Source organism: Aspergillus tubingensis, assembly GCF_013340325.1.
Source record: "Aspergillus tubingensis WU-2223L DNA, scaffold_8, whole genome shotgun sequence".
NCBI classification, from domain to species: Eukaryota; Fungi; Ascomycota; class Eurotiomycetes; order Eurotiales; family Aspergillaceae; genus Aspergillus; species Aspergillus tubingensis.
Genome location: NW_023336282.1, coordinates 2,674,447 through 2,691,274, shown reverse-complemented (window position 1 = coordinate 2,691,274; position 16,828 = coordinate 2,674,447). Strand labels below are relative to the sequence as shown.

Below are 16,828 nucleotides of genomic sequence, written 5' to 3'. Positions count from 1 at the left end.
AGTACCATTTACTAGTTCCTTTGCTACCCCCTCCTCCACCCCCCCAATGGCCTAGTCCGCCTTCTCTCTTCTGGCCCGCTCTCTTCCCTGTTGGCAACCCCACCAAACACCCTCTTTCTCTCTCTCCATACATACCAATTCATTCCCAGGTACTCCAGCTTATCTCCCTCCCCCTCCCTCTCTAGTCTACACTTCCCTTTTCACCCCCAAAACTAAAAAAAGGTACTTTCAACGCTTTTTGCCCTTTCCCTTTTACACCCCTCCCCCAAACCCAACACAGTCTTGCCCATCGTTGCCATTGTTATTCTTCTTCTTATCACCGGAATATCAAAATTCACCAGATTTCTGCCCCTAATATTTCATGGTTTGCAACTAACTGATTGCGCTACCTCCCAGATTGACTGCAGATTGGTTCCCGTTCTGCCTGTCATTGACTGACTGACTGTGATTCCTCGCTCCGCCGCGTCCGTTTTCGTCATGGCCGCCGAACAACGGTCTGCCGCCATGCCCGATGGCCAGCCCAATCCGGGCCCCATTGGCTCTGGCCTGAATGTTCTGGGCGAAGATGCTTTTGTGAATGCCTCAAATGCCACCCCGGATCTGCGGGGTGAACAGACCCAGCCCTCCACCCTCCCCGATGCCCCTTCCTACTTTTCTGATACCCCGGGGAACCACGCTTCTTCGGTCCCTCCAGCTGTCGCTTCCCCCATCACTCCCTCCCAGGCTGTCAAGGACGCCAAATCGGGTCCTGAATTGTTGCGCCGCTTGAGCCTGATAGAATCTCCCATCATGCTGGACGCCGACCCCCGCGAACAATACCCCAGCCTGCGTCTTACCGGCCGAGTGATCAGTGCTGCATTCTGTATCCCCTATAAGCTCTATCTCCATCCCGGGTCCGACTGGGTAAGTCACTTCCCCCACCAGATCACTCGTATTTTGAGGGGGGGAAATCAGTAAGAGGACTTAGCTGATCGCACGGGATTGTAGGAGCTGAAACCCCGTCCGGGAACCTCCGCTCTTTTTGATTCAATGGCCTATCTTGGTTCTAATGAATCGAGATGGTCCCACACCCTCGTTGGCTGGACCGGCGAGGTCGAGCCGGTCCAGGAGACAGCGATTCCTTTGCAACAGATTCCCATCAACACAAGTGCCAAGGTGCCGACCACCCTCAACGGTTCGGCCTTGCCCCTCAATAAAGCTGCCGCACCGGTGCCTGTGGATGCCAGTCAACGCCTACCCAGTCATCCTCTCCTTGACGGCTTCGAAGTGGACCTGGAGGACCGAGAAAGGCTCGATCAGCAGCTGAGCTCCAGCCGCTACGGTAAGATCGTGCCGGTCTGGTTGACCGGTGAATCGGAACATCCAGATGACACGGTCTTCTTGGACGACCAGGGTCGGTGGAGGCGTTATGCCGAGCGCGAGCTCTACCCACTCCTTCATTACAAACAGCACGGTCCCACGGACGGCAAATCGGAACGTAAGTGGTGGGCAGACTACGTCCGCATGAATCGTCTCTTCGCCGACCGCATTGCGCAAGAATACAAGGAAGGAGATATTGTCTGGATCCATGACTACCACCTATTCCTGGTCCCGAGTATGCTGCGCCAACGCATCCCCAACATTTACATTGGTTTCTTCCTGCATGCGCCATTTCCCAGCAGTGAGTTCATGCGCTGCTTGGCCAAGCGCAAGGAGGTGCTTACGGGGGTCCTGGGGGCCAACATGATCGGCTTCCAGACGTTCTCATACTCTCGTCACTTCTCATCTTGCTGTACACGTGTCCTAGGCTTTGATTCCAACTCGGCTGGGGTGGATGCCTACGGTGCTCATGTAGCAGTGGATGTCTTCCCGATAGGTATCGATACCAAGACGATTCAAAAGGCAGCCTTCGGGTCTGCCGAGATAGAAAAGGCAGTCTTGGGTATTCGCAAGCTGTATGCCGGAAAGAAGATTATTGTTGGCCGTGATCGACTGGACAGTGTCCGCGGTGTGGCCCAGAAGCTGCAGTCGTTCGAGGTCTTCCTCGAGCGGTACCCTGAATGGCGGGATAAGGTAGTCCTGATCCAGGTAACCAGCCCAACCAGCGTCGACGAGCAGAAAGAAGAGAACAAGATTGCCAGTCAGGTCTCTAATCTGGTTTCTACCATCAATGGCCGGTTCGGATCGTTGAGCTTTGCCCCCGTCAAGTACTACCCGCAGTACCTCTCCCCTCATGAGTACTTCGCGCTGCTGCGTGTCGCTGATGTCGGACTCATCACCACGGTCCGCGACGGCATGAACACGACTAGCTTGGAGTATATCATCTGCCAACAGAATAACTATGGCCCCTTGATCCTCTCCGAGTTCTCTGGTACGGCGGGGACTTTGTCCAATGCCATTCATATCAACCCATGGGATACCGTCGGCGTGGCGGGAGCCATCAACAAAGCCCTAACCATGTCTCCGGAAGAGAAGATGTCACAGCATCAGAAGCTTTATAAGCACGTCACTGCAAACACAGTCTCGTCCTGGTCAAAACAGTTTGTCACTCGTCTCCTCACCAACCTCTCGTCATTTGACCAATCGGTGGCAACGCCGGCCCTCGATCGGGCCAAGCTGGTGCGGCAGTACCGTCGGGCTCGGAAGAGACTATTCATGTTTGACTACGATGGTACACTTACTCCGATTGTCAAAGACCCGCAAGCTGCGATCCCCTCGGATCGGGTGCTGCGTACTATCAAGACCCTCGCCGCAGACCCACGAAATGCGGTCTGGATCATCAGTGGACGTGATCAAGCCTTCTTGGATGAGTGGATGGGCCACATCCCCGAGCTAGGACTAAGTGCAGAGCACGGATGCTTCATTCGCAAGCCCCACTCGGATGACTGGGAGAATTTGGCCGAACGGAGTAACATGGGCTGGCAGAAGGAGGTCATGGATACGTTCCAGCACTTCACAGAACGGACACAGGGCTCTTTCATCGAAAGAAAGCGCGTGGCCCTGACATGGCATTATCGCCGTGCGGATCCGGAGTATGGAGCGTTCCAGGCTCGCGAATGCCGGAAGCAGCTTGAAGACACCGTCGGGAAGAGATGGGAAGTTGAAGTCATGGCCGGGAAAGCCAACCTGGAAGTTCGGCCGACGTTCGTTAACAAGGGATTCATCGCGGCTCGCCTCGTCAATGAGTACGGCACCGGCCCTGGGCAGGCTCCCGAGTTCATCTTTTGCTCCGGCGACGACTTCACAGATGAAGGTAAGCCTTTCTTCTTTTTTATTTTGATCTCTATATTTCCAAATTCTCCTCCTCCTTACGTGCTTTCCCGTGATTCCATCTTATTATACATTCGCTAATAATTCCCTGTTATCCACAGACATGTTCCGTGCCCTACAGAAATTCGACCTGCCACAAGACCACGTCTACTCGGTCACTGTTGGTGCAAGCTCGAAGCAAACGGCCGCCAGCTGGCATCTCCTGGAACCCGCCGACGTGATTGAAACTATTTCGATGCTCAACAATAGCTCGTGCTCCCAAGAGTATTGAGGGTCTGTTAATACTGCACTGGTGGTCTTTCTCGAAGCGGGGACAGGGTCTCCGCGTAATCGCCCTTGATCTCCATTTAACATCTGCGATTATTGATATATATTTCTGCCATTCTTTTTCCAGGCGTAGAGGTGATGCTGTGGTGGCGGCGATTTGTTAGAGGGCGTCACGAAGCGGGTATGCATTCGGCATTTGGATTCGGGGGGGTCGTCCAGCCATTAGCGAGAGTCCAGCATGGGGGTTTCTCCTACCTTTTTTGTTTCTCTTTGTCTTTTCCCTTGTCTTCTTTTCAACAGCCCCTGCCTACCTTCCAACCGTTGATCTTGAACATTAAAAACTCGAGCATGACTGCTTGACGCTCGAGACAGACAGCATGGATACCTGTTTATGGTGCTTTTAATTGACTATATATAGATGGGCCGGCCTCGAGAGGCAGATGCCTTCCATTGTTATGATGCGTTAGAACAATATAGAACCCCGATGAAGGGCACGATTCAACAAATAATTCGTCTCCCGCTCACGACTCGTAATATGGCCAGTACTAAGTCAGTAGACGTCTTGTGAGTTGCCGCTGAGAACAAGATGGGTCGTTGGTGCCGCGAGAGGACTACGACTACTACGACTACTACTAGTACTACCACCACAAGGAGAGTAATGTATCAACAACCCATTGAGGAAATATAGTGCAGGACAGGGGGGCTTCTTTCTGGTAGTTCGTACTTCAATGACGTTGTTCGAGTAGAAAAAAAAAAAAAAGAAAAGAAAGAAAGCCGGGCAGAAGTCCGCCGCACGTGCCTTCGTATAATTCGGAGAATATGCTTAACATACATAATACATAAAGGAGGGCAAGTATGGAAAAAGTAACTAAGAAGCCGGACTGTATCGGCAATATATCTTCTTTATTCTTTCTCTTCCCCCCCGCCTCTTATTTCTTCTCCAATCCTTTGGCAACTCTTCCTGAATTGTTCCTCTGTCCAGGGATGACCCATCACATCGGCAATGGTATTATTCCCCCTCCCCCAACCAGCTAGTAAAATAGCTCAATGGTGGGGAGGGGATCCACCTGCCAATTTTCCCCAATCCCAAGCAAGAATCCTGGAGCCCCCGGGTTTTGGGACCGTGGTGCACCATGACAATAGGGCGTCGAAGTAACCAAGGCCTAACTATCGCCAATGTATTCCGGGTGTCGCTTCCTGTTGGATCCCAAACTGATCGTCCTCGTTCTTTAGCCGATTCGGCACAGCATTGCCGACCTTACTCCCCCGCCATCATGGCGGTTGGCTTTCGGTCTTCTTTGCGAGCTGTTCAAGCCCTAGCTCCTAATTTTCTAGTCTTACTTCGCTTCCTGACTCACGCAGCCTAACCGTCGTTCCTTTATCTATCTCATTCCCTAACAGGGCTGATCCTCGAAAAGGTCCTTGGCAGGAAGACGCTTCCAACGCTGCTATAACCAATTGCCGCCGATGCCGTCTGCTGGACGCGCCTTGAGTCATACGCACATATCAACTCGCTTGATCTCTATCAAGTCGATAGCTGGGGCATCGATGCATACTTCATAGTGCCTGATCCTTGACCGTTTCTTTCTCTGTCCCCATTCTGTTTCAGATCCCATTCCCAGTTCTCGTTGAACAGTCAGGTGCGCGCCATCACTTCGACTGATTGCTTCCACAATCCAGAGTGTCCTTGCCCAGCCCATCTGGTCGTGTGTAGGCCAATTAATTAATAAAGAAGCTGGGTGCCTCGCAGAGTGGCTGGCTCGTCTCCCAACTAGTCTACCTGCTTTCATTTACCAGGAAACATCACCCTTTGATGTACACGAGACTCCCAGACATAAAAAACTTTTCGAAAATCTGTGGTATCCCTTCGGGGTATACGTTCCCTCAAGATGTCCGCTAGATCATCGCATGATACCCAGCAAGACTTGACCATCTCCGCAAATGAGGAGAAAAGTGGACCCAGTCAGGCTGCCAACTCTCCCGTTCCTGAACAATTCCTTCCGCTAGGGAATGAGAAGGGTGATGAGGAAGTAGGCCTTGGCCCCGAAGCACAAAAGGAATTGTCGAAAACCCCGACGAATGTTAGCCATGTTGGCGCACTGGCCAGTAGAACCTTGACCTTAGTCCGCACCCGAGAGTCTGGAAGGGACCTGGGACCTCCCCCCGATGGTGGCTTCAAGGCATGGTCTCAAGTAGCCTTGGCTCATTTCGTCATCTTCAACACCTGGGGCTACATCAATAGTTTTGGTGTGTTCCAAACCTACTATACCGAGACGCTAGGTCGCACCCCGTCCGATATCTCCTGGGTAGGCAGTATCCAGATCTTCTTACTCTTCTTCGTCGGAACCTTCTCTGGACGCGCAACCGACGCCGGCTATTTCAAAGCCATCCTGACTATTGGGGCTGTCCTGGAGTTATTTTGCATCTTTATGACCTCCCTGTGCACGCAGTATTGGCAGCTGTTCCTGGCTCAGGGCGTTGGTCAGGGCATCGGTTGTGGACTGATGTTCTGCCCGACCATTGCGCTGATGCCGACTTACTTTACCAAAAACCGAGCGATTGCGATCGGAATTGTGGCCTCGGGCTCTGCCACCGGCGGCCTGGTTTTCCCGGCGGTGGTCATGCGACTCCTCCCTCAAATCGGATATGGCTGGACCATGCGGACCCTGGGGTTCATCTCTTTGGCGACGCTGATTCCGTGCCTGGTGTTTCTTCAGCAACGACTGCCTCCGCGTCGCAGCGGACCCCTCGTCGAATGGGGGGCGTTCAAAGAGGCGCCCTATGCTTTGTTCGCCTTGGGGATGTTCCTCAACTTCTGGGGCCTCTATGTCGGGTTCTTCTACATCGGGAGCTTCGCCCGCAACATCATCGGGGTCTCCAACTCGACGTCGATCGACGTCCTTTTAGTCATGAATGGTGTTGGTCTGCTAGGCCGGTTGATTCCCAACCTGATGGCCGATCGGTACACGGGACCGTTGAACATGTTGATCCCGTTCAGCCTGGTGACAGGAGTGGTCGCGTTCTGCTGGGCTGCGGTTCACACTTACAATGAGATGTATGCCTTCAGTGCGTTCTATGGGCTGGCAGCCGCAGGAATCCAGTCGCTCTTCCCGGCCACCCTGAGCACGCTTACCACGGATCTGAAGAAGACCGGAGTGAGAATGGGCATGGTGCTCAGTGTAGTGGCTGTGGCTGCGCTGATCGGTACCCCCATTGCCGGGGCACTGGTCGATCGGGATGATGGGCAATATCTGTACGCGCAGATGTTCATGGGCAGTGCGATTCTGGCGGGGACGCTGACCTTGATTGCGGCGAGAGTGACGAAGCTGGGGCTGACCTGGCAACGAGCGTAGCCAGGATGACTGCCGCGGTGGGTGAGCAGTACTTGAAGTTGAGCCAACTGTACATACAGTAGACAATTGCAGTGAAGCAGTAAATAAAAGTGTATTAACTAGAATAACTAAGTTAAAAATGACACCAATGAACGACCGCGCCTTAGTCAGGCTCCCCGCCTGTTCTGGGCAACTGGCGGCGTGACTCAGAGCTGTTTTTGTATTTTGTACAATAGTTAGGATTTAGGGTGTGGTTTTCTCAATATTTGTAACCAGAGACCAGAAAGTCCATTGAAATCTCATTCCACAGTTCAGTCTCCAACTGGAGTACAAAGTATTAGTAGTTATTATTTGGCGCAGCTTCTCTGCACTGGATCGCGTAAGTGTCGGTCGATCTGGTGGTACTTCCCCGCCGCAGCCCCTCCGAGAATGAATGCCTTTGTTTGACTCCTCCATCCCTCTCTTCTTCATCGCTCAACCCTCTCCTCGCTGACTCCAGATTCTCTTTGCCAGCAGGGGGAAAAATAAACCCTATCCAACCTTGACTCCTCTCCTCGACTCTGAACCCCATCTACTCGCCCTACTCCTCACCCAGCATACATCATGGCTCCCCGCGGTCGCGGAAAGTTCTCCAAGCCCTCTCGCGGAGGTACGTTATTTTTTTAAAACCTCAGGGCCACCACAACCCCCAGCTCCCCAGGACCAACTAACCATACACACAGGCGGAAAACGCTTCAGTCGAGACGTCCAACCCGTCGACAAGGACGGTAACCCTGTTGGCCTATGGCGGGTACGCACCTCCCCCTCCTGCAAGAAGAAAATCCTCCTAACCAGAAGGCCTAAACAAAACACAGGACGCAGACGAGGACGCCCCCTCCTCGATAGACGAAGACGAAGAAGAAGAAGGCAGCACATCCGAGTCAGACTCGGACTCTGAAGACGACGACAACAACACCCCCTCCTCCTCAAAACCCGGCCCCTCCTCTATCCCACCCACAGCAGACTCCACTGCCTCAGCAGCCCCCGAACTCACCCGTGAAGAGCGCCGTGCCGCAGCCAAAGCCAAAAAGCAAGCTGCGCAAGCCCGGCGACTCCAAACCGCCGCGCAACCGGGCGATTTACCCCCGTCCTCGTCGGATGAGGAGGACAACTCTGACGGATCGGATGGCGAGGATGAGGATCTACCCGCGAACCCGAACCATACGAGTAAATCTCGGTCTCAGTTGAGTAGTAGTAGTGCGGCCGCTGGTGCTGGTGCTAGTGCTGGTGCTGGCAAGGATCAACAGGATCTGTCGCAGCTTTCGCGACGGGAGAGGGAAGCTATTGAGGCGCAGCAGGCGAGGGAACGGTATATGAAGTTGCATGCGGAGGGGAAGACGGAGGAGGCGAGGGCGGATTTGGCGCGGTTGGCGCTCGTGAGGGAGAAGAGGGAGCAGGAGCGGTTGAGGAAGGAGGTCGAGAAGGAGGAGAAGGCTGAGGCGGCGAGAAAGAGGGCGGAGGAGTTGAAGGCGAAGTTGGGGGCTAAGGGGGGTGGGAAGAAGGGGAAGAAGGGGAAATGAATTGATGGGGGTTCATTTGGTTTTTAGATTTGGTTACTTATTGAGTTGGTTTTGGCTTGATGCCTGTGCAAATGGGTAAAATATATGACATAACATCCGAGTATCTTTTCTCATTTGGTGTAATAAGAGGCGAGGGTATAGTGGGAGAAACAGTAGCAGAAATGAGTCTATGATAGACGCTATATAACCCAGCTATGCTGTACAGTATGAACCATATGTCTTTTGCCTGCTCTCATGTGGAGCAGAGTATAAAAGGAGACCACCAGAAACGAACCTATGCAATCATTATGCTCCCGAACCCATTCCCTGAACGGACAGAACAGACATAAAAATAGACCAAAGATCACCATATACACCGGCGCCGAAACGGAAATGACAAATTACTTGCACAAGAATGAGTAGAACAGGTGTGTATAACATGTCATGTGCGGGGAACAATCATGCACCCCAGAACAGTCCTTCCACCCCGTGGCCTTGCGCCACTATCCCCCATCCGCAAATCAAGCTCACCAGCCACAGCACCGCAAATGCCAGAATGGGGAGCAGCAGAAGCTCCGTGTTGTGCAGAAACGGAAGCGCATTGTATCCGAGGAACGTGATGTAGGTGTAGTAGGTTACGGCCGACAGGTAAAGTGTGTTTCCAAGGAAGGTGGCCAGGGCGTTGCTGGGGCTGCGCTGGAGCAGCGGGAGGACCAGGAACTGGACCACGTAGAGATGCAGATACAGAGTAAAGAATGCTCGATTCGATACCTAGTGACTGCGATTAGCCGGTGCTGCCACTCGCCAGTATGCTCTAGGAGTGTCACTTACATCAAAGCAGTATCCGAATTCAAGCTGGTCCTTCTCTCCCGGCTGCGTGAATAGGCCTTGCGCTGCGCCGCGTCTCCGTCCACGCCCGCCGCGGAATCCCGTCAGCGATGCGGCTGCGCCATCGGGCCCGAACAACCGCGGGATCGCGAAGTACCCGACTGTCGAGACCAGCAAGGACGAGCCGATGAAGTGGACAAAGATGAAAATTAACGAGAGCCGGACAATGGAGCCGAAGGAGGGCGCATAGGCGAGTCCCCACGCGAGGGCGGTAAGCAGAAGGAAGAAGGATAGGAGGTAGGTAAATGAAGGGTCCGGACGGTGCCAGGTGTTTTTCGTTTCTGTACGAGGTTATTAATATAGGTATTGATGAGCGTGTGTCAGATCCCGAGGAAAGCGGGCCATATCGGCAAGGTGCGGTGTTGGGGGCAATGACATACGTTTCTGCGGTGAAGCTTGGGTCAGCATAACCGGATGCGCGCTATGGAGCAGGACGCCGGCATCAACTCACATGGTAATAGATTGATTTGAAGACCTTCTTCGGCGCAATCAACAAAGATGTCATCTCCCAGATAGCCATCTCGAAGTCCATTTGCGGGAACTTGAACAGCCTGTAAGCCAGCCAGGGGCATCAGTAACCGGTCGATGAGAATCGGAAAAGGCCATGGTTGTCCCTTTGATAGACGTATCATGCTTTTCCAGTCATCCTCAGAGGGAGAGAAGTAGCCTACCTCTTGAAGAATCGCGGCATGCGGATACTAGACCCGCGGCTTGCTGGGGTGGTACCGCCGAAGCTGGCCGGGCTGGCATGTTGGCGGGGGACGGAGATGTGAGGATTCATCTTCAACGAGTGGTTGAGGGAAACCCCAGGTTTTCGGACATGGGAAGTAGAGGCACGGTTGTCATGTACCCACGACCTCTATCGGACCCAGGGGGGATAGTTTGTTGATTAAGGTGGTGGTGAATGGGGGGTTGGAATTACGATCTATTAGCGAATAGAGTGATTGATTGATTGATTGCTTTGCTTGTTGATGATGGAGTGGCCGTTGGGTTATGTCATCAGCCTCTTCGGCCCAACTCCCGGATCAATTCTTCCCCGACAGTCCGATCGGTGGATGGCGGCAGAATCATCAGAAACCCCAAAAAATAAGTTACAGTTTGGACTGGCGGAGGGTGGATATTCTATCTAGGTAACATCTAGTCTAGTCTAGCCTGTCTGCTTGCTTGTTTGCTTGCTGGCTGGCTGGTTGGCGGATGAAACATGGAAGCCATGCCATCCCTGTAGGAGATCGACCGTGAACGCCGGTGTATCAAGTGCGTGGCGGCACTAGAACCGTCAGGAAACGGCGATGTATCACATTGCGAGGGTTGCCTGTTGAGGACAGGAGCAGCTCCTTAATTTATTTTTCTCATGCATGGCTTACATTTGACTGACATTTGGGCGACAGAATGCCCCAGCTCCGGGCCCCGGAAGGTGGGCATGACCACCACCCTGTATGTATGTGCCTGGATATGGAGACTGTAGATGCAGTTCAGCCAGCGTGAGTAAATCTCCGGCAACGAGGGAAGAAAAATGATAGATAGATGATGCATGGTGGGAAATTGATGCAGACCCCTCAGGCTGGCCTGATCGCAAAAGCCATCGTTGGATCGAATTTGATCCATCTCCAGCATACTGACAAATTCGGTCGTTGCCCTACTTTGGGTGCGATGGAGCTCTACGATGGGTCACGAGAGACTGGAGCATGGACTGGACAGGATCAGTTTCGTATGAAATGATAGATATTATCGATCGGGGGGTGCATGACGGCCCGTTTCCACTTGATCCAGTAGGAATTGAGGAATACGGAGTAACTGGATCCACTTGATGGCAGTCAATTCACTGGAACTGGGAATAGCAAGGACCCTCCCCAAATGGAACCATGCAAGCTGCAAGACACTCCTGGATCGTCCTTCTGATACTACTTACTGTACAGTAGTAGTTCTGATCCAAACTTGTCAGCATCCACTTTGGAAGATACAATTACGTAGATAGTTTGATGTGAGTTAGGGAGGCAAAAGGGAGACTGAACACGCGCAAGCTGGAGAGATATTGAACCTGCAGGAACTCGGATGCATGCCCCTGAGAAACTGACTCTTTGATTATCGCGACGGACTCTAGACCCGCAACTAGTGAACGCTACTGGAACTAGTTTGGAAGGTGGACGATGGCAGATGGTCCATCCCTGAACCACTCCAACGGACTAAACGTCTGCTTCTGTCCATGCTTTTTTATTTTGCTGCTAAGGGAGTAGTGTACAACTTTGTGCTGTTCTCCTCCTTCTCCGGTGATCCCACTTCGGCCGCCGTTCCTGGGCGCATTTCCATCTGCAAGTCCGGGGGCTGCTCAGGCATTCATTCAATTCATTTCCAATTTTTGTCCCTCTTCAATTGCGCCAAAATTCCTGAAGCGTTTCAATCGCTACCCTCCTTTCCTTTCCACCTTTCTCTCTCTCATATTTACACTATACACCACACACTCTTTGCACTCCCTCCTTCTCTCATCGTGGCGACCCACGATCGTCACCGGTCGGTTCCCGCTTCAACACTCGACCGTACCTTTCCTGTGCGTCTTTCTGCCGGTGGTTCGCCTCTAACTTTCCTGGATCGCCTTCTGTCTATCTTCCTCATTGAATCTCTGGCTAATCTGCCTTACCGCAAAAAAGATTACAGCAATCCTCCCATAAGGACGTCGGTTTGATCAATCGACTTACCCCCTTACACTTCGAAATTTCCCTTTCCTCCCCCCTCCCCCTCACGCAATGTGCGACAGGTGATACACACCACCCTTGACTGCGCCTTGAAGACGGTCTGTTCGACTTCTGTGAAACTCAGATCCGGTCCTGAGCACGCGATTCTATCAACCGGCCCAAAAACCCCCTTCCTCTCTCGATTGACGCAGGACGGTGTGCACGACAAGTGGACAATCGTCTCAACTACCTGCTGGTTGAGATCGTCCATGGCCAACGGTGCCCAGGGACTTGGCGACCAATATCCCTAAGGCTCAACCCCCCTTCGCTTCACTCATTCCGTTCACTACAACGAATGCCAGACGTCCTTGGTTACCATTGACCACAGGGCAGTCTCAAAATGCCTCAGCAGCACGCCGGCCGTTCCCCCCCTCGAACACCCCCCTCCGAAGCTGTCAATGGGAAGCCTACAAGGAGAGGAACTCATCCGCGACCCTCTGTCCGAGAGACCTTCCTAGATGACTTCAATCCAGCCGACAGCACCAACGAGAACAATGAGTCTTGTGACGAGCGAGATCCCCACGACCTATCGCTGTCTCCGAAGCATGCAGCCCGCACCTCCATCGTCGATAATATGCTCCTATCCCTAGACCAGTTCGTGGCGGGTTCCTCTGTGCTGGATGACTACCGGTTATTTAACTCGGTATTCGAAACGGACCTCTACGGCCACGGTTCACCGGAATCGTTGGCCCAACGACGTTATCGCGGACACACCTTTTCATCCTCCCTATCGTCAGAGGTAGACGGCACCTTTGACGACGGCACGGCTCGCCATGCGTCCCAACTCCCGAGAGGTCGTCGGAGTAATAGCAGCTCGAATTACCATTCTAGCCTGAGAAGATTTGGGAGCACGCGCAGCCGGGAAGGCACCGGCTCACGCGGCCAGCTATATGACTACCGGCCGAGTTCTACGGCAGCGACAGGGGCTCATACTGCGAGAAATGGGAGCAAAGGAAGTGCTTCCTCCCAGTTAGACTTTGGTCCGCCTCTGTTACGTCGCCGAGCGGATTCAACTGGCGAGAGACGTTCGGCGAGCTTCGACTTCGGTACTCGGCCACCTTTCATCCCCTTTTCCGAACCGGTTGCCGACTACGGTTCCTGGTCCTTCAGCGACTTTGACGCAGCTCCTACGCCAAGTATTCCCGGAGGCCCCAGTAAAAACCACCCATCTTCGCAAGGGGACTATGCAGGTTCGCTCAGCCTGCAGCAGTCACGGACGCCAGTGGCCTCCCGACGGAACAGTATCAAATCTCCGCGTGCGAATACCACCCGGAAGTCTCGCCCGGAGAACATTGGCACGGCCACCATCCGGAGCCGAGATCTCGACCTGGCGAATCTGGGCGAGGCAGGCTTAGAGCTTCCGCCTACAATCCCCTCCTCACTTGACCCGCCTGCGCCCAGCCCAACCATCTCCTTCAACAAACCAATATTTCCCCCGCCGCCTGAGCCAGCGCCGGCCAAGGAACGACCGGGATTCTTTCGTCGAGTCTTTGGCTCTAAAGCCCCCACATTCGGACCGTCCGATTACAGTCAATCCGATTCCCATTCCGCCCAAGAGTTCGAGACCAAAGATGTCAAGAGCTGGAGACAGCCGCTGAAGCACAGTGGGACAGGGCTCAATTCGGGCCGCGATGGAAGCCATCAAGTGGTGACCAAAAAGTCGTCCTTCTTCCGCCGGCGGAAGAAGTCCGTGGCTGAAAGTGCCCCGCCTCCGATCGTGCTTCCTCCGGAGCTGTCAGGCTCCAGGGCGATGGAAATTATGAAGCCCGAGCCTAGTCCGGTCAGTAGTCTGAAAAAAGTGATGAACCCGTATATCACGGATTCGACTGCATCTGGGCCGGACCAGGCCAACAAGCCCTCGCAGTCCCGTGCGGCGGCGGCAGAAGATGCGGAAGCCAAGAATCCAGGAACCACGTCAACGCACAGTCCGCGAGGCAGCCTCCTTACAACCTCCGGTGCCCCCAAGGCCAAATACAGTTTATATCCCGCAGTCTCATCCGCGAATAATCATGAGGCTACATTTTTAGGAAATAGTAGTGGAGATGAAGAGTCCGGATCCAAGTCTAATGGTCAGGATCCCATCGCTCCTGTTGACCGCCCACCAGCTTCAAGAGCATCACGCGATGGCGTGAGCTCGCGCGGCAGTGATTTGGACTCCGTGGATAAAGACCAGGTCTTTGCTTTACCAGGCGGCTTGAAGCCACAGGAGACTGTTATTTCCTCGCTTTCGCCCGTCATGGAGAGCTTCTCTCAAATGAGCGCGAGCCCCACTCACAGTGCTGAGGATGTCCCAGAAGAGTCCAAGGAGATACCCACCTCTGACGTACCCAAAGATGAGATTGTTGATGGCACGAGCCGATTCTCTACCCCTGCCAATGGTCCGGGTGGCTCGCCACGGGCTTCGATTTCGGAAATGTCGAATTACTACACGGCATCTGAGAGTGCCGCCATGGGGCCAACGGAGCCAAAGCTTGCCGATCTTGCGGAGACTAGCCCGGATGACATCCCGGCTAGCGAGCCGACTATTTCGGACAAAGAACAAGCGCAGATGCTCTTTGATAGCCAGGATCAAGTCGTAGGAAACGAGCCGGCTGCGGCTTGGCTGGGCGATCCGGACCGAGCCTTCGTCCGCAAGGCGTACATGGATCTCTTTGACTGGGCCAATCTGAACATCCTGGCAGCCCTTCGAAGTCTGTGTAACCGTTTGGTGTTGAAAGGAGAAACCCAACAAGTGGACCGAGTCTTGGATGCCTTTTCCACCCGGTGGTGCGAGTGCAACCCACGTCATAGCTTCAAAGCTTCTGGTTTGTCCACGCCTTTGACCCTGTCTCACTGCTTGATAGCTTTCGATCTAACTGCTCTACAGATGTCGTGCACACCATTTGTTACTCGCTTCTCCTGCTGAATACCGACCTGCACCTTGCCGATATCGAGCAGAAGATGACGAAGGCCCAATTTGTCCGAAACACTATGCCGACAATTCATCGAGTGGCGGCGGATGCTGCGCCGGACGGCTTTGACCAACGCGACGCCAACAAGTCAAAATCCCTATCACAAGATCCGCCGTCCCTGGCCTCGAATTCCAGATCTGCTACCACTGACGACCTCGAACGAAAAGCTACAACTGCTGATAAGCCGACCAATGGCCCTACCAAGTTGGTAAATCGACTCTCACGGACGGATCTCTCGGCCAAAATGATAAGTGACCCTGACAATGACACCGGCCCCCTCGTCAATACCCCGTTTACCGGCACAATGCGAGCGTGGGAACAACAAGTGGAAATGGTGCTACGAGACTTTTACACGTCGATTCAGAAGCAGAAACTCCCGTTGCATGGTGCCCCAGTGGAAAAAGAGCCGACACGTTCGTCCTCGAACAATCTACTGGGACCTCACCCTGGTGGGCTCCGCAGGAGTCCGAGTACAGTCAGTAAAAGTGGCTCCGATATCTATCCGCGCGGCCGCTCTGCCGATTCCCGTTATGGAACGGCACGCTGGTCTTCGAAGCCCCGATCTCGAGCCAGGCTGTATCCCCCTTCTACGATGGGCTCTAGCCGGACCAGCTTGGATGACCAGTCTTCCCTCTGGAGCCCATCGGCATCCAGTACGTGGAGCAAGTATTCTTCTGGGAAGTTGACCTCTGCGTCGGTGGATTCTTTTGGCTCGGATTACCCACGTGGGGATTATCAACAATCGATTGGCTTTGCCAATGCCTTGAGTCAGGCAATTATCCGTGAAGACTCGGCACATTCGATAGCCAGCTTTGAAGACGCCGAGCGGAATACGCCTCTCCTGGAAGATGAGACTCTACAGCTTGCGGGCGCCCCTTGGGCCAAGGAAGGAAGCCTTAAGCACAAGCATCACTTGGACTCGGTAGATAAGAGGGCTAAAGACCGCAACTGGAACGAATGCTTTGCCGTCATCCAACAAGGTTGGATGCGCCTGTTCTCCTTCAACGCCTCCATGAAATCAGTCCGACAGAAGGCCAAGCAACGGCATCCTGGCGGCGTTGTGGTAGGAGGAGGCAACTGGACAGAAAACGCGGAAGAAATCTGGAAGTTCCTTTTGCGTCAAACCATTGCCAGCGCGCTGCCACCTCCAGGGTATTCCAAGTCTCGCCCGCATGTCTGGGCCCTGAGCCTGCCCACGGGCGCCGTACATCTTTTCCAAGCCGGCACGCCAGAAATCGTTCGGGAATTTGTGTCCAGCGCCAATTATTGGAGCGCGCGACTATCCAAGGAGCCTTTGATTGGTGGCATTAGTAACATGGAGTATGGCTGGAGCGATGCAGTCATTAATAGCGCCCTGATCTCGGCAGAGAGCAGCCGGACACCTCCTTCCTCGTCGGGGGCGCGCCCGAGCATCCAGAGCTCGATTCGCAGCTCTATTGACCAGCAGGGGGTCCGGCCCCGACTGCCGGCCGACCGAGTGCACATTAGCGATTGGGCTCCTCCGCAACAGAGTATGATGGCATCAGCTCTGCCAGAAGATGAACAGCTGAAGGCCCTGCAGACGTATGTCAAGAACGTGGAGGAGGAACTGCAGCGACATAACGAGCTTCGACCCGCCATGATCCTTGCCTTCTCGCCGCGGCACCCCAATGCAGCCAAGGCGTTGGCCAACTGGGAGCGCAAGTCGTCGTATCTGCTGCGGGAAATCGTGAAGTTCCGGACCTACATTGACTCGCTCTCCTCGGCTTTGGAGCAGAAGAAACGGATCTATACCAACCGGGAAGAGAGCACCCCTGCCGAGTAACCTGTGCTTAGAGAGGTGTCTGAAATTTGCCCAACATCATACTATCGAGCTGGCTCTCGGGGATTTGAGG

General features: G+C 53.8%; 5 protein-coding genes across 5 annotated transcripts; 4 read left to right on the top strand and 1 right to left on the bottom strand.

Moving 5' to 3' along the window:
- Positions 1-477: 477 nt before the first annotated feature.
- orlA (putative alpha,alpha-trehalose-phosphate synthase subunit Tps2) lies at positions 478-3,520 on the top strand (the record flags this gene model as incomplete). Its single annotated transcript, XM_035502368.1, has 3 exons — positions 478-903; positions 988-3,232; positions 3,351-3,520. The coding sequence occupies 3 exons, from the start codon at positions 478-480 to the stop codon at positions 3,518-3,520; spliced, it is 2,841 nt and encodes a 946-aa protein (XP_035358261.1).
- Positions 3,521-5,405: 1,885 nt separating this feature from the next.
- AtWU_07258 (putative MFS monocarboxylate transporter) lies at positions 5,406-6,869 on the top strand (the record flags this gene model as incomplete). The annotated part of the gene is made up of 1 exon (XM_035502367.1): positions 5,406-6,869. One exon carries the CDS (start codon positions 5,406-5,408, stop codon positions 6,867-6,869), a length of 1,464 nt encoding a protein of 487 aa, XP_035358260.1.
- A 582-nt stretch (positions 6,870-7,451) lies between these two features.
- Positions 7,452-8,407, top strand: AtWU_07257 (PDGFA associated 1 family protein; the record flags this gene model as incomplete). Its single annotated transcript, XM_035502366.1, has 3 exons — positions 7,452-7,497; positions 7,571-7,638; positions 7,703-8,407. The coding sequence occupies 3 exons, from the start codon at positions 7,452-7,454 to the stop codon at positions 8,405-8,407; spliced, it is 819 nt and encodes a 272-aa protein (XP_035358259.1).
- A 438-nt stretch (positions 8,408-8,845) lies between these two features.
- On the bottom strand, positions 8,846-10,055 carry AtWU_07256 (unc-50 family protein; the record flags this gene model as incomplete). Its single annotated transcript, XM_035502365.1, has 4 exons — positions 8,846-9,157; positions 9,218-9,555; positions 9,722-9,825; positions 9,946-10,055. The coding sequence occupies 4 exons, from the start codon at positions 10,053-10,055 to the stop codon at positions 8,846-8,848; spliced, it is 864 nt and encodes a 287-aa protein (XP_035358258.1).
- A 2,288-nt stretch (positions 10,056-12,343) lies between these two features.
- AtWU_07255 (Sec7 domain protein) lies at positions 12,344-16,758 on the top strand (the record flags this gene model as incomplete). Its single annotated transcript, XM_035502364.1, has 2 exons — positions 12,344-14,807; positions 14,870-16,758. 2 exons carry the CDS (start codon positions 12,344-12,346, stop codon positions 16,756-16,758), a joined length of 4,353 nt encoding a protein of 1,450 aa, XP_035358257.1.
- Positions 16,759-16,828: the final 70 nt, after the last annotated feature.